The sequence below is a fragment of the Scomber japonicus genome, chromosome 4, assembly GCF_027409825.1.
Source record: "Scomber japonicus isolate fScoJap1 chromosome 4, fScoJap1.pri, whole genome shotgun sequence".
NCBI classification, from domain to species: domain Eukaryota; kingdom Metazoa; phylum Chordata; class Actinopteri; order Scombriformes; family Scombridae; genus Scomber; species Scomber japonicus.
The window spans coordinates 16,700,716-16,727,525 of NC_070581.1; the positions used below are offsets into that span (position 1 = coordinate 16,700,716).

At 40.9% G+C, this 26,810-nt stretch overlaps 1 protein-coding gene across 8 annotated transcripts in view; it reads left to right on the forward strand.

Annotated features, from left to right (window-relative positions):
• Positions 1-26,810, forward strand: part of scn8aa (sodium channel, voltage gated, type VIII, alpha subunit a) — a 36,994-nt gene that overhangs the window by 6,983 nt on the left and 3,201 nt on the right. Inside the window, exons 4-20 of one of the 8 annotated variants that reach the window (XM_053317535.1) lie at positions 910-1,038; positions 1,636-1,727; positions 5,158-5,379; positions 5,608-5,671; positions 5,984-6,125; positions 8,236-8,442; positions 8,533-8,814; positions 9,933-10,247; positions 11,825-11,960; positions 12,196-12,434; positions 13,646-13,819; positions 14,023-14,379; positions 14,509-14,982; positions 15,627-15,744; positions 16,536-16,690; positions 17,247-17,420; positions 21,911-22,033. In XM_053317535.1, coding sequence (XP_053173510.1) covers positions 910-1,038; positions 1,636-1,727; positions 5,158-5,379; positions 5,608-5,671; positions 5,984-6,125; positions 8,236-8,442; positions 8,533-8,814; positions 9,933-10,247; positions 11,825-11,960; positions 12,196-12,434; positions 13,646-13,819; positions 14,023-14,379; positions 14,509-14,982; positions 15,627-15,744; positions 16,536-16,690; positions 17,247-17,420; positions 21,911-22,033 — 3,403 coding nt within the window. Of the gene's footprint in view, positions 1-909; positions 1,039-1,635; positions 1,728-1,932; positions 2,025-5,157; positions 5,380-5,607; positions 5,672-5,983; positions 6,126-8,235; positions 8,443-8,532; positions 8,815-9,932; positions 10,248-11,824; positions 11,961-12,195; positions 12,435-13,645; positions 13,820-14,022; positions 14,380-14,508; positions 14,983-15,626; positions 15,745-16,535; positions 16,691-17,246; positions 17,421-21,910; positions 22,034-26,810 lie in introns of all 8 variants that reach the window. The other 7 variants (XM_053317537.1, XM_053317539.1, XM_053317534.1 and 4 more) reach the window with 7 other exon arrangements.

The window sequence follows — 26,810 nt, forward strand, 5'->3', positions numbered from 1 at the left end:
AAATAAAATATCCAAATGTACTGTAGACTGCTCTGTTCATTTTAATACATTTATATTTATGTAAATGTAATGATCTAGGTATGAATAGAATCCCAGAGGCAGCACTGTTTTTCAGTCCAGTGAAAACATAAAGCTTCATTTTACATTCAGACAAACTAATGTGGCTGCTTCAGGTTTTAGATGTAATTTCTGAGACCAACTTTTATCTTCCAAAATGAATTATATAATATATCAAACGCTACAGAGACATTGGAGCCAGCGGTAAATCACTAAAGAGCTGCACAGATCAGTTAATTGGATCATGTTCTCACCAGTATAGAGTATAAGACTGACGGCCAGCAGGTTCTCACATTTCCAAAAATGTCTGAGCAGATTTCCAACAGGCATTATTTGGATAAACTGACCACATGTTGCAATCTACTTTATACAAAAATGTTAAAATTTACTAAAATGACATATGTCATGAAGTGAAAATTACAACAGGTTTTAGTCAGGCTCTAAATCTCTGCCATTACTTCTGCTTGGTCAGACCACAAGGTTTTTGTGACTGTTCCAGCGCTTTGCATTTTGGGACACAGTAGGCGAGGTTGACTGGTTGGATGCACACTAATTGAATCAGTTTGACATCCGGGTATTTTTGGCAATCTGCAGATTTTGCATTTTTGGCCAAATCAGTAGTTGGTGTTTTCAAATCCAACCTTAGTCTTGATCAAATGCTTTTATGTATTTTTCAGAAAATGGATGCTGTGCTCTGTTACTCAGTGTAATACATGAGAGGCTAGCAGCTAACTCTAAATTCATAGTTTCTGAAACTTCATTAAATACAGTATATGTACTTGTACATATACAAAGTGAGTGAGCTTTGATCCAGTGTAGTGAACTGAATCTGTCACCACTTTTGTTTTTCAGGTACACATTCACAGGAATTTATACATTTGAGTCTCTTGTAAAAATCTGCGCTCGAGGATTCTGTATAGACGGGTTTACATTCCTTAGAGATCCATGGAACTGGTTGGATTTCATGGTCATTTCCATGGCGTAAGTATTTTTCCTGTGACTCTTGACTGTCAGTGGATGAAATGAAATGCACAAATATTGTCATTGTTTTGTATAGAGGGGTGGGTGAAGAAAGAGAGCTTTCAGTGCTACAGAAGATTATTCATCTTTCTTTCTTTCTTTCTTTCTTTCTTCCTTTCTTTCTTTCTTTCTTTCTTTCTTTCTTTCTTTCTTGTAACTCATCTTCTGTGTTTCCTCCATTGATTTGTGACTTCTCTTGGATTTCTCTTTGGGAATTGAAGGTTTCCAGCCGACACTATGTGGCCTCCCTGACAACACCCATACCTCAGACCCATTCATTCGATTTATCCTCCTTTTGTCATCTAACTCTCCTTTTCATTCACCCTTTTCTCTCTCAATCTGCTGGAGTCTGCAACATCCAATCTAAGGCCCAGTGTGTCCCTTTCGACTACATGTCAACCAGTAATTAATCACCTCCATATGAGCAAAAACATACCTAAATATGATACTTCATCGTCTGTAGAGCAGTCACGTGGACCATCTGTGTGTGGATTTATCTCTTCACTTCATATCTGCATGTAAATAACCAGCTGTTGTAACTGTGATTTGATCCTGCAGGTATATAACAGAGTTTGTAAACCTAGGCAATGTCTCAGCTCTGCGCACGTTCAGGGTGTTGAGGGCATTGAAAACTATTTCTGTAATTCCAGGTAAGACAGGATGGGGCGGGAGACAGTGGGGCTGGGTTGGTGTTAGGTGTGTGTGTCTTTCTTTACTTTTACCTTCCACCCTTCTCCTCAGTGGACAGGCTCTGTGAGTGGCGTCGTTTCCTCCTGGTTCGGTGGTGTTGTGCTCTTGGCGTGTGTGGTTTTTGTCATCGTGTTTGTTCTGTGTGTGATCCTTCCCCTATTTCAGATATATAACAGAGTTTGTGGACCTGGGCAATGTATCTGCGCTGAGAACATTCAGAGTTCTCCGAGCATTGAAAACTATCTCTGTCATTCCAGGTGAGACTCAGTTTAAACACTAAGGCTGATCCTCTCACCCTTTCCTTTCTACTCACTATTATTATGATTACAATTATGATTTAAGCAACAAGAAAAGAATTGGAAATAACCATTTTTTGATTTATTTTTTCTCCAAAATTATCAAAAATGGTACTAATACATTTTTGATAGGCTTTGCAGTCTCCTCTAGGGCCCTCCAAAGGTCTGCACTCTCTTCAGCCCCAGTAGCACTCTCATTATGAGGCTTGTATCTAAGGCAGCTGTGTTTCTCTTTAGAAATAGCTTTAACCCACTCCTTTCAATAGCTTTCATAATAAGTAAATGTCTCCTTTTGTACAAAAGAAAATTGTTGATAGAATATTTTAATCTTAAATACAAAAATCAGGCAATTACACATAGTATTTATTAGATAGGAATGGATTATAGCTCCACAAATTTGCCAGTAATCCTTATTACAAAAATGAATGTGCAAGTAAAATTAAAAGATTTTGTTATCATTTATAACTGGTGATTGAATTGGGAAGAGATGAGTCCATGTTTTTGGGATCAAAAACAAACCATGTATATGTTGATGTTCTTAAGAGAAATGGCATAGCTCTCAGAGACATCCCACAGAATACACCTATTACTTATGTATGAAGACTGCCAAGCCTAGTTTGTGAACATATCTCTTATGCTGCATGATGCTTTCCAGTCACTTGCTTTTACAATATTAGCCTACTAAGAGCTTGGCTGACAAATGGCATTGAAAGTTTGATTTGCCCTCTTTTGTTTTTTAGTTTGATTATTGATTTTGTTTTATTTTCTTTTTACGACTTACTTGAATGATATACAACACAGAAAAAGAAACAGCGTGTGCACATTGTATAGGTTGGGGAGACAGATGGGAGGGTTGAACCACCTATTGACCTTACTGAGTGACACTGACCAAGCAACCATCTATTTATTGATAGAGGATGTTGAACAGATGTTCTGCTTACTGTGGATGGCTTATTTTAAACAACACATTTGTTGGGAAATTGTAAAAAGAAAAACGAAAAGGGCTGTATTTTCATTCAAACTGTATTTTAAGGAATTTGTTCGACATTTTAGGAGAGTTAGATGCGATGATTCAGAAAACTCATAAAGAAAATGGCTGGCGATTCTCTATATTTTTCTTATTGTCAACAAATCTCATACAGATCCAAACCAACAATGAACTCAACCTTTTCACAAGTATTGTGTGTGTATCCAAAGCTTGATATATCTTCACTTCAGTAAGCCACATTGTTGCAAAGGGTCACATATTCCTTTGCCACCAAGAGGTTTGGGCATGTTATTTTGTTTAGAAACAGCTCCAAGGAGTAATAACAGAAATCATGAATTTGGCTCTCTTTACGCTTGTTGTGCTACATATCACATCCTCTTGACATTGTAAATTTCTCATATTTAGCACAACAAGCTAGCAAACCACTGTAAACAGAACTCAAAAGTAGGAGTTTGTTGTGGTTTTGGCTCTGCACATGAGATTTGTGGCAATAAGAAAATTGGCAGCCATATCCTTTATGTCTGTCCAATAAATATGAAGCTGCCACCAGCAGCGGGTTAGCTTAGCTTAGCACTAAGACTGGAAACAGGGGAACAGGTTGGCTAATGTTTACAAAATTCACCTACTTTCCTTTTGGCTAGACTAGCTGTTTTCCTGTCTCCAGTCTTTGCAGCAGGCTACTCTAAACTAAGCTAATCTGCTGCTGGTTGAAGCTTTTATGGACAGATGTGAGGAAGGGTTCTCATTTAGCAAAGTAATGTATTTCCCAAAATATCGAACTATTCCTTTAACAATAATTCACTGAGGACTATAACATTGGAGTGGTGAAACTTTTATCTTTTATAGTGTAGTTTTAGTCCAGCTAAAAGTATTTATAGTGGAGGGCACAATTTCTGAAGAAAATTAATATAATACTTAATTTTACATATTGTATTCATTTAATTGAATCTACTCATATACTTCTTGATAAGAAATGTTTTGATTTGATTAAGAATAGCTATGTATTTATCTTAATGCTGCCAAGAGCTTTTCTAAGATTGTCTGCAGTTAGCTAGATAATATTTTATGAGAAGACAGGTACAGGTAAAGCCCACTGTACCTGTAGAGGCCAAACTAAGAAGGGGATGCAGGTCATCCTGCTTCCATGTTTGAGCTCCTCATGGACCCATGTGAAGGCTGCCAGAGGATGCCTGTCTGGAAGGTAAACTGGTTTTATCTTTAGTGAAACTGCGGATGAGACAGACTGTAGGATCATGGTATGGGGAGTTGGTGCTTTCCTAATGACACCTTATACAAGACAGTTCAAGAAAGTGCCCACACTGGCACTGGCATTGAATTGCTCCTGTTCAGCCTTGGAGTTTAAATGACCTGCATGTGGTTTCCAGCCCCCCTGCCTGCCTCTGTCCCTTTCATGGCCCCTCGTTGTGCTGCTGTGCTCTCTTCCTTATGGATTTCCTCACTTTTCTACAGGCTTCTCCCTCTTTTTCACTTCGTCCATAATTGGCAAAGAAATGCAAATTTGAAATTTGTTGAAAACCAACCAGATTTGATTTCCCTCACAATATTTTCTGTTGCGATGAAGCTGAAAAGAGTGGGAAGGCTCTTAAATATTTCCTGTTTGTTTTGTTTCAAGAGATGTTATGAGTGTAATCTGTCAGTTTTGTCCAAAATATATTACTACCTAGATCAAATCTTTTAAATCTGCTCCAAGTTAAAGTTTTATTCATATAAATGACCCCCTTTGTTGGGATTTTCTCTAGCAGAGGAAGTCATTTTATATAAAACATTTATTATTTATATATTTTCACATTATTAATTCACTAATTTAATGAATATATATTCATTAAATTTATACTAACACTTATACTAACACTTTAAGGTTTATATGAAAGCAGCCCCCAGGTTTTTACCTAAATTCAGTCAAAACTGGATATTTCCCAGTGATAGATCCCTAGAACGCTAGAGGGAGATTAGTGTATTAGCAGGATTATCTTTAGCAGTTGATTTCTAGCAGAAGTAGACACCCCAAAGATTCTTACATGGGCCAATAGCAGCTCCTGCATCACCTGCCTGGTTTGTGTACGTGTGTGTGTGGCTGCCCTCCAGGCCTGAAGACCATTGTGGGTGCCCTGATCCAGTCTGTGAAGAAGCTCTCAGATGTGATGATCCTGACCGTCTTCTGCCTGAGTGTCTTTGCCCTCATCGGTCTCCAGCTCTTCATGGGCAACCTGCGCCACAAGTGTGTGTTCTGGCCAATCAACACCACCGAGAGCTACCTGTCCAATGGCAGCAAGGGCTTTGACTGGGATGAGTACATCATGAACGACAGTAAGTAGAGACATGGGCGGCCTTGCAAAACAGTGAGCTGGCAGAGATGTAGGAGTATGAGTCAGTGCATATTACTGTATAATAACAAAATGAATTGGTCTGAAATTAACTGCGCCGAATTGAAAATGCATGAGCAAACTAAAACCACAGATTTCTGCAGAGTAAACAACTGTAGCAGCGACATAGTGTGAGCGAAATGACTCATTATGACTGCTTGTTTTTTTTCAGCCAATTTCTACTTCCTACCTGGCCAGCTGGATGCTCTTCTCTGTGGGAACAGCTCAGACTCAGGGTGAGTTGATTTCTCTGTCCTCTTCTTATTGCTGCTGATAATCCTACCAAGACCTGCTCTAGTGCCCCTATTAGCCTGAAGTCAGATTTGATTATAAGTAAATAGTGCTGAGTCATTTTTGGGCCCGGTGCCCCGTTCTCTCTCTCTCTCTCTCTCTCTCTCTCTCTCTCTCTCTCTCTCTCTCTCTCTCTCTCTCTCTCTCTCTCTCTCTCTCTCTCTCTCTCTCTCTCTCTCTCTCTCTCTCTCTCTCTCTCTCTCTCTCTCTCTCTCTCTCTCTCTCTCTCTCTCTCTCTCTCTCTCTCCACCCCCCAGCCGCTGCCCGGAGGGTTACACATGCATGAAAGCTGGGAGGAATCCAAACTACGGCTACACCAGCTTTGACAGCTTCGGCTGGGCCTTCCTGGCTCTCTTCCGACTCATGACACAGGACTTCTGGGAAAATCTCTACATGCTGGTAAAGCTGATGTGTTAACAATTTCAGATTGTTTCACTGGAGGCCTATATAAGACACATACGTAGAACTGCATAGTGGTCAATGAATGGATTTGTAGTTCAGTAGAAAATTAACGAAACTAAGTGATTTATTAAGCAAAAATGCCAAATATCCACTTATTCTCGCTTCAAACATGTGAGGGTGTTTCTCTTTATCTCTGTTTTCTATCATTGTCAATGAAATTTCTTTGGTTTTGAATCGCTAATCAGACAAAACTAGCAATGAGAAGTAAACTTTGGACTATCAGAAATTTGAAAGGGTAGTTTTTGCTATTTTTCCACATGTTTAGATGAAATGATTAATTGATTATTTAAAAAAAAAAGGTAGTTTGATAATCAAATCATTACTACACAGAGAGTGGTAGTGTTAATATAAAAATATTGTATTATATATAATTTCTATTAATAGTTTTTATCTTCCATCAGTCTACACTGATTGCAGGTCATAGGTTGACGCTGAAAATAAATAAGACTAGAAAAAACCTGCAGAACAGACAAATTAATTAGTTCAAATAATTATGCTAGAAATGGACTGTGTTTAGTGAATAATCGTAAAAGTGAGAGTTTGTTATGATCTTAGCTCCTCCACATCATAGTTGTGTCATGTATGCAGTTGGTGTGTAAAGGGAAGCTTCACCTCTGTGTAATTAGTTTTAGCACACCTCCCTGTTTCTGGCATGTTCCTTCTTTAACTCGCTTCATCTGTATAGTGTAGTTAGGCCATCCTGTCGTTCTGTCAGCCTGCACAATACCTCTCTGAAATGGTGGAGACACTGCTGCTGCCTTCATAGGAGGCCAAGTGGAAGGAAGGAAGTATGAAATATTAACAGCACAGGATTACAGTATGGCCAATGAGGGAGATGAGACCTGATGGGAGCATCCCAGCTCATACTTCTATTTTTACTCAAAGATCGCTTTGAAATTCTGAAGCTCTCAGTTACAGGCTCTCACTGTTATTTTGTACTGTATCTTAACAATAATGATTATGTAGCTGTGTTTAGGGCTTTGTCAGATGTTCAGAATGAAATTGATATGGTAGAGCAGAGTGAACGTGAGCCTACTGTTCATACCACATCCCCAGTATTGCCACAGAAGGATTTCTACCTGCCCACTGCCTGTTTTTATACACATAAGAATGGGGGATGTGTGGGACTAAAAGACAATGACTTGTACTCGTAATCAGTTTGAGCTTCTCTTGTTAGGAATGTGGTGTTGTATACACTCCCCAACACTACATGTCAACTATATTCCTTATGGATGTGTGAGGGAATTTCACTTCTTTATCTTAAGTCTTTAATGCACTACTTTGCCTTTAGACAACTTAACTAAAGGGGTCTGATGAGTTAAAAATGTTTAATTCAAATCTAACTTCAAGTCCTCTGTGAATGAAACCAAAATAAGAAATATGCCAATTTGTCAAAACTCCGTTATACACCTGCATCAAAATGTCGTTTCTTGAGATTTTTCCAGAATATTCTCAGTTGTTCTGCTGTGCCTCTGCAGTTCAGTTTCCTCACTTCTCATCTCCACTGGGGATAGCATCCTAATCCATAGATATTGTTTGGCTGTGTACTGGCTAGTGTATACTGTGCATGGAAAAGTAGGTCAAAATGCATATCTAGTGGCTCTCCCTGATGACTAACACAACCTTGGGTTCATGCTGAGGACCTCAGCAAGCACAGGGTGTAAGACTGTTTCTGTTTTGGCCAAAAGTAGATTGTGCATCAATGCATCATTGTATGAGATGATGGAAGAGCTAATTTCAGTGTATTAGTACGCAAACCAGAAACAAGCATTCAGCTGTAGTTGTGACGGATGTGTTTGTTTTTCCTCCTTGAATGTACAGTACTATCCAGAGGAGTTGATTTTTTCATTCAGAAATGCCCCATCCGCTCCTCCTCTTTTCCCCGCTAACAGTTTATTTCTGATGAGTCATTTTGAGAGGTGAGCAGTGATGTCAACACTGAGCTTGACTTGGGGGATTGAGATCATGTTTCAGATGTCATGAGTGTTTCTTCTGTTTCTTCCTACCCCATCCATCTCCTATCCCCCACTTTGTTTTTTTTCATCAGACACTGAGGGCAGCAGGGAAGACCTACATGATATTTTTCGTGTTGGTAATTTTTGTGGGTTCGTTCTACTTGGTGAATCTGATCCTGGCTGTGGTAGCCATGGCCTATGAGGAGCAGAACCAGGCCACCATGGAAGAGGCTGCGCAGAAGGAGGAGGAATTTAAGGCCATGCTGGAGCAGCTCAAGAAACAGCAGGAAGACGCTCAGGTTAGTCCTCTGCATAACGGATGCAGAAATAATTCCTGAGTCATGTTATGCCATTGTTCTGACTTTATTCATGTGTTTGTTTCTCGGTAGACTGCTGCCATGGCAACCTCTGCAGGCACAGTGTCAGAGGATGCAGTAGAGGACGATGGAGGGGGGCACCTGTCATGCAGTTCCTCTGAGATGTCGAAGCTCAGCTCCAAGAGTGCCAAAGAGCGGCGAAACCGTAAGAAGAAGTGGCGGCAGAAAGAGCAGGAAAAGGAAAAAGGAGACAGTGAGAAGTTTGTCAAGTCAGAGTCGGATGACGGCAGCAAGAGGAGCCGCTTCCGTTTCCCTGATAACCGCCTGGGTCGAAAGTCTTCCATTATGAACCAGGTAAGGAGGAGAGGAAAGTGAGGTCCGGGCATATTTAAACATTTCTCTACAATATTCATAGACCATTTTCATTTTGACATGTCACATTAGGAGACATGTCAGGTGTAAATAATACATTTAAAGATGTCTGAATTCAGATTCACTGCCTCAGTTTCAGTTTAATTGTGTTTTTAATATTTATTAATCATTGAGCAATTTAGAGACTACTTTGTACAAATTACGAAAAAAGTCCAAACCATGTATTTTCTTACTTAGTCTTAGTAGTGACTAGCCTTGCAGATAGTTTTGTGTGTTGAGGAATTAAGATGTCCATCTGTGAAACTTGTGGTTGATGGCATAAATCTCAAAACCTCTGGAGACAAAAGTGAAACTACCTCCAAGGCTATACTGGAACAAAAATGGAAAAATACAGGGTTTTTTGTAATTTAGGTGACCCTCTTTACTTTCTTTGACTCTTGGAGGAGGAATATTTCAGATTGATGTTGCAGCTGCAGTGTGGTGTTGCGCGAGCTCACCTACAGGAGAGCATATAGCAGCCAGAGGTATAGAAGCACATGTCCAGGTCTTGAATTATTTACAGTGATTACATAAATGTTTCAGAGGGAGCAATCCTGCAGCTTTGTTTAGTCTTCACTCCACCTCCACTGGCTCTTATATTGTATTTTATAGTGTAGGATTTTTAAAAGAAGATAACAAAGCACGCTGGCCTTATGTAACACAATTGTTTTTAACTTTACATTCAACATTTTGTATAAAAAAGTTGTTTCAGTTGATCTAGAAGCTGGATCATTACTGGCAGCAGCCCAGATTGATGTTGTCATGAGTCATGTTCCTCTCTATGTTGTTCTCTCTCTGTCCTGCATGTGTGACCTTGACAACGTTGGATATCACTGACCTATTTATGTATTTCCCTTTTGTTTATTAAGTCACATGATTGCTGCAGCACAATATGCCTCCTCAGGGAGATGTGTCCTGGTAGTATTACATTTCTGATGACAAACTGCTTGAAAATGATGGTGCAATCAATTGTAATTCAGAAATGCCCTGGGCTACATCAGTGACACAAATGTCTCCTATCCTCTCCTGTCCTCGTTCTTCTACTACCTCCCCTCCTTCAGTCCCTTCTCAGTATACCCGGCTCGCCTTTCCTGTCCCGCCACAACAGCAAGAGCAGCATCTTTAGTTTCAAAGGCCGCGGTAAGGATGTGGGCTCAGAGAACGAATTTGCAGATGATGAGCACAGCACGGTGGAGGAGTGTGAGGAGCGTCGGGGCTCCCTGTTCAGCCCGTACCGGCGGAACAGCTATAGCGGCTTCCATGGGAAGAGGAACAGCACGGTGGATTGCAACGGCGTGGTGTCACTCATTGGCCCTGGTCTTGGTGGACGCCTTCTGCCTGAGGTGAAAATAGATAAGGCAGCTACTGACGACAGTGTAAGGAAGTCAATGAGTAGACCTGTCTAGGCATGGCCCCCTTCTCGTCCGTTCTTTTCTTTCTGACTCTCTATCTTCTACTCTATCATCTTTGCAAGTCCGTATGTATCACTTGGCTAAGCGCTCGCGCCTCCCCTCCCCCAGCCCCTGCAGTGTATGCTGCCCTCCAACAGCAGGCAAAGGATGGAGAAAAACAAATTTCATAGTGACTATACTATAGCCAACCCTGCATTTGATAGGTTAGTGAAACTGGGTCTGTCAGTGACTTCCAGGCAATTTTGTTGTTTGATTCATTATGATGAATGTCAATGTTTTGAATATGTTCATATCAAATTATTTACTTATACATGCACAATACTCACACTATTATATAGCAACTTCAAACAGACAAGATTATGTTCTTCTTCTTCTTCCCCATTGGCCCATTAGATTGTGGAATATAGATCAAAGCCTGATTAAGATTTAATACACAATTTCATGTGTGGGATGTCATCAAGTTCCTCTTCAATACACTCACATACAGTAATAAAACACCATTTTTGCTAACTGCTTTACAAACTGCATATAATGATGAGTTAACATGCTCCAGTGTGTTGATGTCTTCCTCCTCCAGGCATCCACGTCCTCTTCTAGCCTGTGTGGGTAGATCTACAATAGGAGGCGAAGGAAACAGAGGGGACCAGCAGTGTAGAGCCACAGACATTTTTATCTGCTTCCCTAATGCACAGATAAAAGCAGATACACACATGACACACACCATCCTATCAGACCTTAATAATGTGTAAACTAAGGAGGGCTGCTGTCCTTGTCTGTCTTTACCTTTCTCTGTTTTCCAAACTCTCCCTGGTCAACATTAGTGAATTAGTTGTCTCATTCTAGTTAGCATGGTAGATTTAAACCCTAAATTAGAACAAGCATGACATAGACAAGTAGAACAATGGCTATGGTGTCTGTAATTTCCTCTCCTTCTCTTTGACTTGGAGCATGCCCATGCATGACAACTGGATGGATCTGAACTACCTGCCTCCATTTGATATTTTTACAATGCTCTTGACTTGATGGTTGCAATATAAGTTGTATGGTTTCGAAGTAGGAAGATACCGTAGCATCAATTTGCAAGTTACATAAAATGGCCATATTTGGGAGACATTTTGTAAAATAGCTGTAACCTAATGATTATATTGCAATGGCAGCAAAGCCTCCATTATTGCATGACAGGACTGAAAATGCATTCATGCAGAAGCAGTTCTTGCACAGTATCTCACAATCCATTTATTATTTAATCGGGATGAGCTAATTAAATTCAAACACAATTAGGTCAAGTAGCCCTAGACCACTGCTCCCACTTTGGCTGAGACCTGCATGCATTTACAGCATACACACATCTTCCTTGAAACCAGCATTGAGATAGAAAATAATGAAACATGCCCCTGCCCCAACCCCCCCAAAATCTGACCCTCAACTACTTTTTCCTGCCAATGCTGTTGTGCACTTCCCTCCGCCGGCCACCGGTGGTGATGTGGGATGGTGTTCATGTGCTCTCCATGGGTGCTTGATTCTTCCTCTCCTCCTGACAGCCAACTACTGAGGTTGAGGTGAAGAAGAAGCTGTCGGGCTCCCTGATGGTGTCTGTGGACCAGCTCAATACCTCCTTTGGGCGGAAAGAGCGGGCCAACAGTGTCATGAGCGTCATTACCAACACACTAGTGGAGGGTACTGCCACTTTAACCCAGCTATTTAACCTGCTCTCTCATTATTCTTTAACTAGGGCTGCTCTCATTGGTTGATTAGTTTGACATGAATTTCCTGCTTATCTGCTTTGCATATCCAACAGTACCAGATACATACAATGCATACAGTTTTTTCTATCATTTGATACCATTGCATGCAGTATGCTCAAGCACGCACTTATGTTGGTTTTGACGTGTGATCCGCGCTATGTCTTCAGAACTGGAGGAGTCTCAGCGAAAGTGTCCCCCATGCTGGTATAAGTTTGCTAACACATTCCTGATCTGGGAGTGCTCCCCCAAGTGGTTGAAGATTAAGGAGATTATGAACCTGATAGTCATGGACCCCTTCGTGGACTTAGCCATCACCATCTGTATCGTTCTCAACACCCTCTTCATGGCCATGGAGCACTACCCCATGACCCCTGACTTTGAGGATATGCTGTCTGTAGGCAATCTGGTGAGTGGCGATCATTTTTGTCTGATTCACCTGTAAAGAAACGTCCTCTGCCTTTCCTTAGTGTTATTTTTGGGACCATAATTGGCAGCTCTTTTATTGCCAATTCAGAGTTGAAAGAAAAAAAACCCCAACATATTCTCAACCCCTCCACCCCTCCCTGTTGCTCTCTTGTATCTATGCATTTCTCATTTCTCAATTCTCATACACGCACACACATGTTCCCTGCCTTCTTCTCTCCTCTGGTTGAGTGGAGCTGCTGTTTGCTTTAATGGGACCAGCCTGCCTCTCTTCTGGTTGGCTGACTGGTAGGAGGCCTCCATTAATATTTCATGGAGCCTGATCGATGAGCTGCTCTAAAATGGTGCCTGAATCATGGCTTGGATAACTCAACCTGGTCATTTACACTATTAGCATTTTCAAGAAAACTGAGTAAATCTGAGTACATCGTTAACATCCTGCACCATATGTTGTGTCAGTGATTTAGTAGTAGTAGTTACAGTATTTCACTTATGAACCACTTACTGTTTGTGTGTGTATACATAAACACGTGGGCAGGTTCTAGTTTTAAAAAATGTACAAAAGACCAAACCCCATGCACTCACACATTGAAGATTTCAGTCATTTTTCTTCAGTGTTTGTTGTCTGCATCTACCCACTGAGCACACCACTATCTTTTTAGACTTAAGGTATTAATTTCCAATTGAAACAGTTCAGAGATGTGTTATTTGCCATTTATCTCCCGGAATAATGTACTAGAAAAGGCCAACGGGTGGTACAGGTGGAAATTTCTAGGTCACCTTGATGCAATATGAGTCACCCTACACCCACACGTACACCCACCCCCACATACATGCACCTACATTGTGCATTTATTCATTATGTGGGCTCTATGATTAAAGAGACCACAGAAGTGCCATTTCACCCTTACTGACTACAGAGCAGCTGGCACACACACACACACACACACACACACACACACACAAATTAACTAGATGTGCTGCCTCTTTAAATTGGATTTATCCTTCTGGTGAAACACATTAATATACAGTTACTTAAGGGGTAATTTACATCGTGATTGATTTTTCTTTAACATCTATAGTCCATAACTCAGATCATGGAGCAGATATTACAAATGTAATCATTCACTGCCCACCGTGCTTTTGTCAAGCTAAATCCATTTGTTCAAATCTGTCCTTATTCCCACCTGCCAGGTCTTCACCGGTATTTTTGCAGGGGAGATGCTTTTCAAACTGGTGGCTATGGATCCCTACTACTACTTCCAGGAGGCCTGGAACTGTTTCGATGGTTTCATTGTGACACTGAGTTTAGTGGAGCTGGCTTTGGCTGACGTCGAGGGCCTGTCTGTGCTGCGGTCATTCCGATTGGTAAATGCTAATTGTAGCTCCTTTCTCAGCCAAACCAAATTGAGATAGCATGTGGAGTATAGCATCTTAGCTTGTGGGGTGTGCATATTTTCTTGTATGTCTATACTATTTTTATTTTACTGAAGTGAAGCAGCAAGTTAGTGAAGCAAAAATGTTATGACTAAATCATATCCCTCCTACTCTCTCCACCCACCCCACTCCAGCTGAGAGTGTTTAAACTGGCCAAGTCATGGCCCACCCTCAACATGCTGATCAAGATCATAGGTAACTCAGTGGGAGCCTTGGGGAACTTGACTCTGGTGCTGGCCATCATCGTCTTCATCTTTGCTGTGGTAGGCATGCAGTTGTTTGGAAAGAGCTACAAAGACTGTGTGTGTAAGATAGCTGCTGACTGTGAGCTGCCCCGCTGGCACATGAACGACTTCTTCCATTCCTTCCTGATCGTCTTCCGGGTGCTGTGTGGTGAGTGGATCGAGACCATGTGGGACTGCATGGAAGTGGCGGGCCAAGGCATGTGCCTCATCGTCTTCATGATGGTCATGGTGATTGGTAATCTCGTGGTGAGTTTTGCAGAAATTGTCACTGTTTATTCAGCATATTGTTGGCTCTCTGAGCCCAAAATTAAGAGATCAGAGAATGAAAATGACCATTTTACATCCAGTTACTGATTTATTCTTCTGTGTCCAAAGGTGTTGAACCTGTTTCTTGCCTTGCTACTGAGCTCATTCAGCGCTGACAACTTGGCTGCAACAGATGATGACGGTGAGCCCAACAACCTACAGATTTCTGTCAAGCGTATAAAGATAGGCATTGCGTGGTTTAAAGCGAAGATGCGGATAGTGGTGGCCAGTCTGCTGAAGAAACCACCAATGGAGGATGAACAGAAGCCTTTGGATGACATGTATGACAAGAAGCTGAACTGCATTGCTAACCACACCGGAGTGGACATCAACCGTGACCTGGACTATGTCAAGAATGGTAATGGCACCACCAGCGGTATTGGCAGCAGTGTGGGCAAGTATATGATTGATGAGGACCACATGTCGTTCATCCACAACCCGAACCTGACTGTCTGCGTGCCCATAGCTGTGGGAGAGTCTGACTTTGAGAACCTCAACACGGAAGACTTCAGCAGCGAGTCTGAAAATGAGAACAGCAAAGAGGTCAGAGAAAGCGAGATACATATTATTTAAAAATGACAAAAAAAAGGCTGGTATTTGCAGACCACATAACAAAACCACATTTTCCAAACTCTTAGAAAATTATTTCTCTCACTTTTATAATATCAGAATGTAAACATTACAGATGACAGTCCACCAGTCCACATGTTGTTTTTTTGTGGTGCAGTTTCCTCTTTCAAGACAGTAATACTATGGATTTGGCTAGCCACTCTTTATTGCCTGTACACTAATATAACTCAATACATTAATCTAGAGTGGCAAGAAAAGGCAGGCGATGTAAATCAAATGGATATCTCGGGATGTATCTCTTTACAAAATGCTTTTAGCAGACTTTCAGGGAAGACAATCTGCCATTTGATATTTCATTTCAGTGTTCATGTGAATGATATGTGATGTTTGGGATTGATATTTTCTCCATCTCAATATGGAAAAAATGCTGTGATCAACTTGTACTGGAGGCATTTCTTTTTAAACAATAAGCCAACACAATTTGGAAATAACACAACTTTTACATTTCAGGACAGGTCCCAGAAGATCTTTTATGTCATTTAGCGATTCCTTTCAATGAAAACTAAAATATTTCTGTTTGTTCTCGCCTGTGTGCACTCATACATATATTTTGGCAGCTGGATGACACCAGTTCATCAGAAGGCAGCACCATCGACATCAAGCCAGATGTGGTGGAGGAGGTGGTGGTGGAGACGGTGGAGGAATACATGGAGCCAGACGCGTGTTGGACAGATGGTGAGACCATTGCTCTCATTGCACCCATTACCACCACTCCACAGCACAGAGACTCCCCCTGGGCTCAGTGGAAATGATAGGGTGGTGGGGTGAAGGATAGCTTCATTATAAAGGGTCACTCAACCATGGAGGCTATTTATCAGTCAGTCTCTGTCTGTCTGTCTGTCTGTCTGTCTGTCTGTCTGTCTGTCTGTCTGTCTGTCTGTCTGTCTGTCATGATACTTACAATGATACACTGATAAATAAATGTCTTACTTTAGAGATAAATATTTATGAATAAACTCTCAAAGACTTTAACACTTAAAGAGAGTGTTTTGTTTTATATGTCAGACAAACATGCACTGAAATTCAACTCATTTCAAGTCCTTATTGTGAATGGGATCCGGTAGCAGCCCCTCTCAAAAAGAAGATAGTCATTTTTAAACTCCAAAGCTCAATGTCTGCTCAAATGGAACATGAATACATATTTTGAAAAATGCATATTCAAGGTGTTATGTTTTTGTTAGGATTTTGTAGGTAAAGTCAATGGAAACATTTATTCAGGCACATTTTTGCTGCTAGACTAACAAACTCAAAGTATCAAGCACTGGAGGAGGTGTACTGACTTTCTTCATCTTGGAGGTATTGCTACTTGATCTTAGAAACATTCAGGATATACTTGGATAATCTAGCTATTCATTCCATATCCAAAACAACACTCAGACTTCACACTTTATGCAGTGGTATAGCATGAATATGATTAATAGCTTGTCCTATTATAACATGCCTTCTCCCTTCCTGTGTGTCCTCAGCTTGTGTGGCCAAGTACAAGTGCTGTGACGTTAGCATCACAATGGGCTGGGGGAAGAGCTGGTGGTTCTTGAGAAAAACCTGCTTTCTGATTGTGGAGCACAACTGGTTTGAGACCCTGATCATCTTCATGATCCTCCTCAGTAGCGGTGCCCTGGTGAGATAGACTGCTTTAGCATTTGCACTCGCTGCACACACAGACTCACCGTCTGCTTGACCTGAGAAAATCAAAATTGGTTAAAGGTTAAATGAAGATACCAGTGGGTGTGTGTGTGTGTGTGTGTGTGTGTGTGTGTGTGTGTGTGTGTGGCAGTGAAGAGGTGACGTTGATCAGTGGTGCAGTCTGTTTGGTTGCACAGTCTCAGAGCTTGGGGAGGGGCCAGGGGTGCCTGTGATTAATGGACTGTACCATTTATCAAACAGGGGATCTATTTCAGTCGATGGAGAGGGGATGAGGGGGCTTGTTCTCAAGCATGTTAAATGCTACTAAAATAATAGCCAAGACTGCTACACACCTACATTAGCTGTAGAGTTATTTGAAATATTTCACGGACAACAGATTTTTTTGTCCTGTAAATCACTGTTAGTGATCAGCTATGAGTGAGCTGGAGCGCTGTGTACAATTTCATTATCTGAATCATAAATCATCAGGTGTAATATTTTCCTGCGCTGTGTTCGCCTTAGCTGACGTATGTTGTCCTATTTCTACACAGGCATTTGAGGATGTGTACATTGAGCAAAGGAAGACCATTCGGATCATTTTGGAATACGCTGACAGGGTTTTCACCTACATCTTCATCCTGGAGATGTTACTGAAATGGGTCGCCTATGGTTTTGTCAAGTACTTCACCAATGCCTGGTGTTGGCTGGACTTCTTCATTGTGGATGTAAGTCCAGCTCTTGTTTACTCAATCTTGTTTACTAGATTAGAGCAGAAGAGCATTTTCTTGGTCCTCAACCACACCCTGGTCCAACGGCAACACACTGGTAGAAAGATGCACACATTGTATTCAACAGCAGAGCTAATGCTAATTTCTGCTGTTTTGACTGTAACTGTAAAGTAATAATATATCTTTTTCTTCAGTACATTGTTAGGAACTGAATTATATGCTCTAAATAGATTGTATTGATATAGGATCTGATGCTTTTAGATCTCTATTGAGGTGTTGCCCCTATTGTTGTCTGTTGGGTGTGGTTAGGTTTGAAAGATCAGGTTAAAATTGAATACTTGCTTTATGGCATGAAAAAGGTGAGAGGGCATGTTGTTTGCAAGAAAGAAGCAAATCTTCTTTGTTTACTCATGTTATAAGGACAGTGTTTTACAAGACTATCCTACAGTCTGTCCATCAAGTGCACACAAGCCTAAGTCACCTTCTACAAATCCATCAAGCAACAATCCCTGTTTTTTTACTTGTTTTATCACTCTGAGATGCTTGAATATGTAGAATAATTCACTGCTCGTGAATGAAAACAATATTTCTGTTGTAGGTGCAGATTGCTGCCATTTGTAATGTTTTCAGTCAGAATTAGTAGAAATTATTCCAGTTGAACACATAGGTGTTTAAACATGGGGTGCTATGACAAATTAGAACCAACCAATCAATAACCAAGCTTATTGATTGCAGCCATATTCAAGTCATGCTCAGAGCAATGAGATGTGTCAAAGATGTGTCTCTGTAAAGCTGTCTTTGCCTGTGTCTCTGACCTGTAAGATGTTGGATATGTGCCTTTGTCCTCTCTCTCTGTGTACTTCTCTGCTCCTTATGTCAGTCAAGCTTGAAAGAGCAGAACAGGGAACATTCTTCACTCTATTCTTCAGCAGGCACACATAGTACAACCACCATTATATCTTACTGTATCAATCATTACGATACGATTGTGAAGTTATGTAGATCTCAATGAGAGATTCCAGTGTGGGGAGGATCTGAGGGGATGCATTCAAGTTTTATAAATTTGATGTATATGGGAGTAATCTGCACTTATTGGCAGACTTTTCAGTGAGCAGGCGATTGGATAGAATAAGAATTTCCCTGGTTTCTGACTTTCTCCTTGAACTAACTACCTCTCCGCAGTGTCCAACACCTCAGCCAATACCTGTGAATGGACTCCTATCAATGGCCAGAAGTTGCCATGTTGATTCATTTTAAGCTCCTGTAACCCAGAACCCCTGCGGCAAACAGACACTGACTCATCCCATACTTACATGTTCACTCGATTCTTAATATCTTGCATTCTACATTCATGCATTTATACATTTTACGGTTTGTACAGTTTAAAATTACACATAAATATTTAAAGGAACACTACACTGCAAATTTTCACTTCATACTTTCAGCACTGAAATACAGCACACATAGAACCTGCAGCACTCACTATATATTCAGACCACACTGTACTGATCTGACTCCCTCCCTGTAGGTGTGTTGTCAAGCCAAACACTTGGGACAATGCAGGGTGCAATGGTTCCCAAGTTGTGAACATGTTACAAAGAGTGACATCCCTCCTACCCTCTATCCCCATCCTCCTTTAATTCCCTCTTGAAAGTGTAACCTCAGGAATGTGGTGATATTGTGCTGAGATGTAATGATGGTGGGTGACAGGCGGCCGGCGGTAAGTTTGGTCTTCACTTGCGCTCCCCCTCCAAATCAAAAAAACAAAAAAAACTTGTGCTTGATGAGTCTGGGTTGTGTTGTGGCCTGACTGTGCCTCTGCCGTCCTGTGTTGTGGGGTGAAATCATTGCCATGGACTCAGAAAGGGGGGGCACCATCATTAGACCGGCTTGTATTTTTCTCTGAGTGTGCCTGACTCTGTCTGATTGTGTTCCTCCTCATTTCCTGTGTGTTACTGTATCTTTCTGTTATCCATTTGACTTGTGTCTTCCTGATTTTCATTATGAGAATGTTCTTGTGTTGTATTATGGTTTGGCTGAAGAAATCTAGTGATCGAGATTTAAGCGTTAATGTTAAATTAGTTAAAAATACATTTTGCAGCATCGTTATCTGAGATGCAAAGTAAAATATAGTAAAGAATAAAATGGAGAAAAAAATCCATAGTTATTATTATTTGCTGTTTAATTCATAACAAAATAGCTAAGGTAGTACTAGATAGTGATGTTTAAGTGTGTGAGCATGAGGCTGATAGGTGTCATACTCCACTCATCTTTCTTTTTTACTCAGGTTATTATCATTGTTTTGTTGTGTTTTTCCCTTTGGTTTTAGTTTGTTTTTATTTCTGTTTGGTTTGTGGCGTCGTCATCATGGGATCACAGCCCCAGATGTCATTGGCCTTGCCTTGCAGAACTCTGTGAGAAGGACGTTGAGGCGTTGAGGCCACTACCACACAGCTGGCCCAGCGGGAGGCCAGAGGCCAGGCACCCCAAAAGGGGGCGCTCCGAGGGGTCAGGCTGAAGGTGACAATTACCCCAAACACTGTAGTGTAGATCAAGGCAAAATCTTTATTTTACTGTCTTGCTGCCAGAGCACACAGCTGTTAATGTATTCTGGAGGCAAGGTTATTGATTTACAGTAGATAGGGGCTTCGTGCCAAAGAGTAAGTGAAATCTCAACAGAATCTAAATAAAGGCCTTCCTTAGAACACCCTGTCCAACATTTACAGTAAGATGCTGACACCTTTTCTGCTGTTCTTTCCATAGTTTGATGGATTCCACTTTGGAGGGTTGTTTTCTTGTAGTCTATGTTGATAATGGCACCAGTCAAAATGAAGATTTTGCCTGTTACAATCCTCCCTCCGTGACTTTGGTAAGCTTTGGATGTTGTGTACTTCTTGCGGTGAGTTTGACCGGTTGGTGTCGGTGGCTGGTTGGAGGTGCTTTCACATGTGTTCACTGTTGATATTTTCCTTATTTTAAAGGAACTGGTACTCCCCCTGTTTCAGTCCTTCCTGTATTCACCCAGAAAATTGCAATGATTGGAGAAAAATACTTCTTCATGATGCTAAATTGGAATTCCTGTGACCAGTTCAATACTTTCCATTCAACTGAATTTAAAATACAAAACTGTAAGCCTTATTCTTATACAGCTGCAGACTCCTGTATTTTGCATCTTGATATTCTGCATTCAGCCAAAGAATCCTTCTTTGCAAAGCTGCACTGTGTAGCAGACAGCCCCTAATGGCCATCAGCACACTTGAGGTGACTTCATCAAGGCTACTCACCATCCCTCAAGGAACATTAGTGCAGTTTATTGACCACATTCCCCATCGTCCATTTCCTCCTTTGTTAATAATGCCATACTGTATGTGTTCAGCTTAGATCAGCTATATGGCCCAGGGCTATAGGGGATTCACAGTTACTGAATCATAACTCAGGCCACTCTGCCTAAGTTTACATTGATTTATTACAGCGCTGTGAATAACTGCACATACAGTTTTGTATATGAAAATCCTACAGTATAATATATAAAAAGGATTAAGTGAGTGTTCTCTAATCAATGATAACACACAATGAAGCACTCTTTGGCTGCAGCAATGCCTCGGTGGCTGCCGCCGGATGTGAGTGGGGCTGCACCAGTTTCTTTGGGATTGTGTGCTGTTATTGTTAACCGTTGTTAACTGTGTGTAACTTGACTGTCCTTTCAGTGCCATCCAGTGCTAATAACTATATCCTTTGCCCTTAACCTCCATCCCTGTTTCTTGTGTGTGGTTCATGTGACTGTGGCTCTCCTATTTGACTCTAAATGCTGTGTGACAACTTTTGATTTGATGTCTGAGAAAGAAAATTGCAAAATGACACACTTGTACATGTTTACTTGTATTCTTTCTCTTAGGTTCCGTTAGTTTGTCTGTCTTAAATTGTATGGGATTTTATGCCTCAGCCCGAGAGCGACATGGAGAGACAATGTTAGAGGGGCAAGGGTAAGGCTCTCAAGTCTGTTGGGTTTTTTATCAGCTTCTACAGGGTAACCTCTCTCCCTACCTCCCTCCCCAACTCCTCTTCCTCTGCTCTACCAGTCCCTTTGCTTGTATCTTTACTAAATCATGTAGCACTCTTTTCTGCTTAATTACCCTCTATTTGAGTCTTATGTCTCTATCTCCTCTCTTTCTCTCTCAACCACAAATTTCTTTGCAGGTACAAAGGACTTTTCACATCTCGTCAACTGCCCCAAAATAACAGACAAACAACCCCCTTGGCCTACTGCAACTAAAAATACTACGCACATAAAACCTATACTAAACATTGACCTTCTCTCTCAGTGTATATACATGTATAAATGCAATATTATACATGCATATACATGCATAGATTTATGTGTGTATGTCAAGCAACTCTCCGCCTATGCCAGGGCCGTCTCTCTTCCTTAGTGAATATTCTCACTTCTAACAGTTTGGAACCTCTTTTGCTTCTCTGTTTTTGTGTAGGTGTCTATAGTCAGCCTTGTAGCTAATGCGCTGGGCTACTCCGATCTAGGGCCCATTAAATCACTCAGGACACTAAGGGCCTTGAGACCCCTCAGAGCCTTGTCACGTTTTGAAGGGATGAGGGTAAGATCCAAAGCTAAGCAGCTGATCCTTCCGCATGCCCATTCAACAGTTTAAAGCATGCTAGAACTGATCTAAAAACAAATTAAGAGAACAAAAAACTCCAAAATATTGGGGGATTTTTTTAAACCAAGAAATGAAAGCCAATAAGTCACCTTTCCATGCGCAATCCTGTACCATGCCTTTGTTAGAGAGAAAGAATAAGTCATGATGCAGCTGGGAGACTGAGTAAAGTAACAGTAAAGTTGTATTGCCAGCAGAACAACATGCATTTCAATTGAATTTCTTAAAAAAAAAACACCCAAAAATGATCCAAATTGATTGTTTCATAATAAAAAATGACCCAAGAACCATTTTTTTTACAAAGCTGCCTCATCACATAAGTAACAAATGAGAAATTCTGATTCCTTCATCTTACTTTGTTTCTTCTTAATTGGCCAAAGTGAATGTGAAATTGGTCAAAGCTAACCAAACTTACATGCCATCTCATAGAGCATTCAAATCAATAATTAGCTCTTCATTTGGCCTGATTCTCAACCACTGCTTTCAATTGAGAACCCCCATCCCCCTCTCCCCTCCACATTCCCCCCTGCTCACATAACCTCCCCCCTCCCTCAGCTCACACCATCCTTCAGTGCATCTGGCATCGAGAACAACCAGCAGGAACAACCAGCCAAACAACCACTCAGAGGAATCTGTTGCATTTGTAATAGAAGATTCAGTTACCTATAGAGCATTAAGCGCTCGTCGCAACAATAACCTCTAGTTGCATCAGCTGTCTCTTCCTACAATACACAGATCTGATTGGTAGTCTCTGTGACTGGTGGTAGTGATAGGTTGTACCTGGTTGTTGTCATTCGTAGTCCCTCCTGTCTCTTTGTTTCTCTCTTGATCTCATTCTCTCACCTCTCAATATTCTTGGACTTTTTGTTGTGCTTCTCCTCTTCACCTCAGCCCCTTCACACCTCCTCCTCAGCCCCACATGTGCAGCACTTTGCAGCACCCACCCCCACTCTTCCTCCTCCTCCTCCTCCTCCCCCTCTTCCCCAACACACCCCCTTATCCCTCCACTACTCACTCCACCTCGACCCGGTTTCGGCTGGGCCGGACCGCTGGAGGGTCACCACACTCTCTCCTGCTTGTCCAGGATCTTTCTGCATCAGGGACTGAGACAGAAACCACACACTAAGTGTTGTGGCTTTGGGAGGAAAGTATTTGTTAAGCTTCTGCCAGTGTCAGCACTTGAGGTTGAGCCATCTGATCGACTGACCTGATAACAGTCTGTTCTGGTGGTGGGTTTTAATTAAAATTTCTGTCATTATTGTCCATTTTAAATACCTTTTAATAATCTTTAATTCCTTTTTTTGGAGTGCAGGCAGAAGCTTAGCAAATATGCTAGGCTGCCATTTCACATAAGGCATTACTACTGTCATGTCATGGCACCACATAGCGCATACAGCGGGCCCTGACTTCCTGTTGCCTTCCACTCCCACAGGAAGTGAAACTGGGAGGCAACAACAGGCCCAGTTAAACTCTGACTTTGAGTTCTGGGTCTTGGTTGGTGGAGGCCCATTAGGTTGACAGGCACAAAAGTGTTCGGACAACACTCTCAACCCTAGACAGACAATGTCGCCCCTCTTTAGTATGTCCCAAAAATGACAGACCAGTAGGAGAAGGAGGCTTGTGCAATTATCTAGTGTGTGGACTGATTGTAAATTAATTGTGAAGCCTCATTCATACTGAATATCCAGCCACTAAAATGTGATGGCGTTGCACATGAGCAGACATCTTTTTAGGCCCTGGATAGCCTTTATGAATGTTGTCATGAAGGTTTCAATTAAATTTTATAGGTTTAATTTTGGGGTGGGAAATACACCTGTCAATAAGATGATGTCATTTTTGGGGTTGGAAATCATGACACATTTGCTTTAATTGCATATTAATGCCAATACCAATGCCCCTATGAATGACCTCATTCACTGGGTGTATATGGTAAGAGAAGTGAGCGTTGCCCAGTTATGCAAAAGGAAAATAAACTGCAGAATTTTGATCCTGCTCTATCAGTTTTTTACAATAATGTTTATGTTCATCAATTGAGTGACCATTTTGTTTGAAATGAAAAATCTGAAGTCAAAGCAATAAATAAATGAATAGGGAAGTACATGAATGGAGAGATGACCCCGCATGAAAGAGATTCTGGAGAGTCCGAATGAGTAGTTCAGCTTCTGTTGGACACATTGCATTGCTTAACATGCAATGATTATGGGCTGTTCTGACTTTGTACTTTGCTCTGTCTTTCTCTTGATGCTGCTTTCTAATCTCGGTCCGACCTTTTTTGAGAAATGCATTGTACAGGAATGACACCATCTTTCAGCTATCTTTTACCCCAGTTTCAGTCAATCCCTTTTTCCTGGTGAACCTGCTTTAGTTTTTAAAATGAACCTGCTAGGTGGTAGTCATTATGGGGTCTTTGGGTATAACCTCTGAACCCCAATTGTTTTAGTCGCCTGTGCTCATTATGAGCAGGCCGACACATATTCCAGACCAATGTTGTTGTAGCTTACGAGTGCTGGTCTCTCAGTTCAGCCTCATTGTGCCGTAGATATTTGTAAGACACCCTCACTACCCATATAAACACCAGAATGGCTCGTCAGATGCACAAGCAAAGCTTCTGCCATTATCTCTTTAGCCGCTATCTCTCTATCCACACATTCCTCTATCTATTTATTTATTGATTTGAGCAGTTCTTGAGATTGCACAATGCCATGTAACACGCATGTACTATAACTGCCGATGCACATTATGCATTTTTGAAAGCCATTTTCCCTCTTTCTGAGAATGCTTTCCACACAGCATGGCCTAATTCTTCTTTTAAACACTGAAAAGCGGTTCAGTTGTACCTCAGATTGAGCTTAGAGTCATTCTCTCAGCGAGTGCAGTGGCAACATTGTGGAGGCAAAGACTTTAATTTATGATTTGTGTGTTTTGTAAGCCTATAATTCTATTTTAAATTATATTGCCCCACAGCCATTGTCTTTAAGTGCTTTACATATGACACAATATTTAAGTGTGCTCCCCGTGCATCAAATGCAAAATGTATTATTTGACGTTCAACACGAGTCAGCCTGTGAAGGTCGTGTACACGCTGAGAGAATCCTGCTCTAGAGCTCCTCCCTGTCTGTCTGTAATGAGGAGGGAATATGGCTCCACAAAACGAGTCTGCCAAAGACATGCATGCTCAGCTGTCTGCCTGAGAGCTGCTGGTCGGCCTGCCTAACACTGGTAGTGAGCGGTTCACTCTGTGCTGAGCTTATTACTGGCTATGAGGAACCTACGGGAAATCAGATTGGATTGCTAGAAGGGTTTAGATTTTGGGGTGGTGTTGGGAATTTAATAGATTATTTTGCTGCTATAATGCTACACTGTTTGAGTTGTGCTAGTTATGAAAAAGAGTTAGTGAGAAAATTAAGAATTACGTATATATTGACTGTCTAAGGTTGGGGTGGTAAGAGTGGACACTTCATAGTGGTATGGCAAACACTTGTGATTTAAGCTTTAGAAACACATAGAAACAGGTGCAGAGTCCAAATATTATAACATTTATTTTTCATAGCTACTTCCATCATTATTTAATATTTATATTATTATAGTTATTTATATTTATTATTATTTTGGATTTATAATTATTTGATATATATACATAAATGTGAAATGATAACAGGGACATTTAACATTTTTGTGAGACAAAACCATTTAGGAATCTGTGTGTGTGTGTGTGTCTGTGTGTGTGTGTGTGCCAATAACCTTATAGAAAAAAAAATGCACATGCATTTTGTGAAGAAATTAAAAAGTTTTACACAAATAATTTCCAATGTGTGAGTACATAAGATTTGCACAAAGGTTTGCAGTTACAAATCTGTTTGTAGGTTTAAAAACTTCACAGAATTAAATAGTATGTGTGAAGTTTACAGCTACAGATCAAATCTACTGAACAGCTTCTGAGCCTCTGAACGTAACAATTTCATGCAGTACTCCACGAAAAAATTATACAATTTAAAATAGGCCTTGTTTGTAGGTGTAAGACAAGTAAAATGGAGGATAATTTACAAAAGGTCAGTAACATTAGGAGCAACTGTTTTATTCGGCCCCATTTTGTAGGTAAATGAAAATGTAACTTGATCATTATGTTAAATTGTTGTTTTTCTTCAAAGGAGATCAAAACTTTGACATATTTGAATGTATTCATGCAAAATGTTTTCACACATTCAGATTTGGTGAACCCTAACCCTCCAATACATACAGTACAGTATGACCTTAATTTAAGCTTATAAACATACACTACATTACATACTTATCTACCATCTATTAAATATATAGTAGTGGTCTGTTTTGTGTGAAAATAACCATAATTATTAAATCATAAAAATGTACATGCATTTTGTGTTTTCTATAAAATGTTTATAAATTGAACATTTTACATTCTAACGTGATACTTTATATATGGATATTTGCCTTGGTACACATGTTGTGTGTGTGTGTGTGTGTGTGTGTGTGTGTGTGTGTGTGTGTGTGTGTGTGTGTGTGTGTGTGTGTGTGTGTGTGTGTGTGTGTGTGTGTGTGTGTGTGTGTGTGTGTGTGTGTGTGTGTATGTGTGTGTGCGTGTGTATCCCTGAAGCAGTTCTAGCCGCAAGCTTCAGCAGATCAAAGAGCATCTCTGAGTCACATCAGTGCTGCTCTAATTAGAACAGGACTGATACAGCTCACCTTCCCATTAATTCCC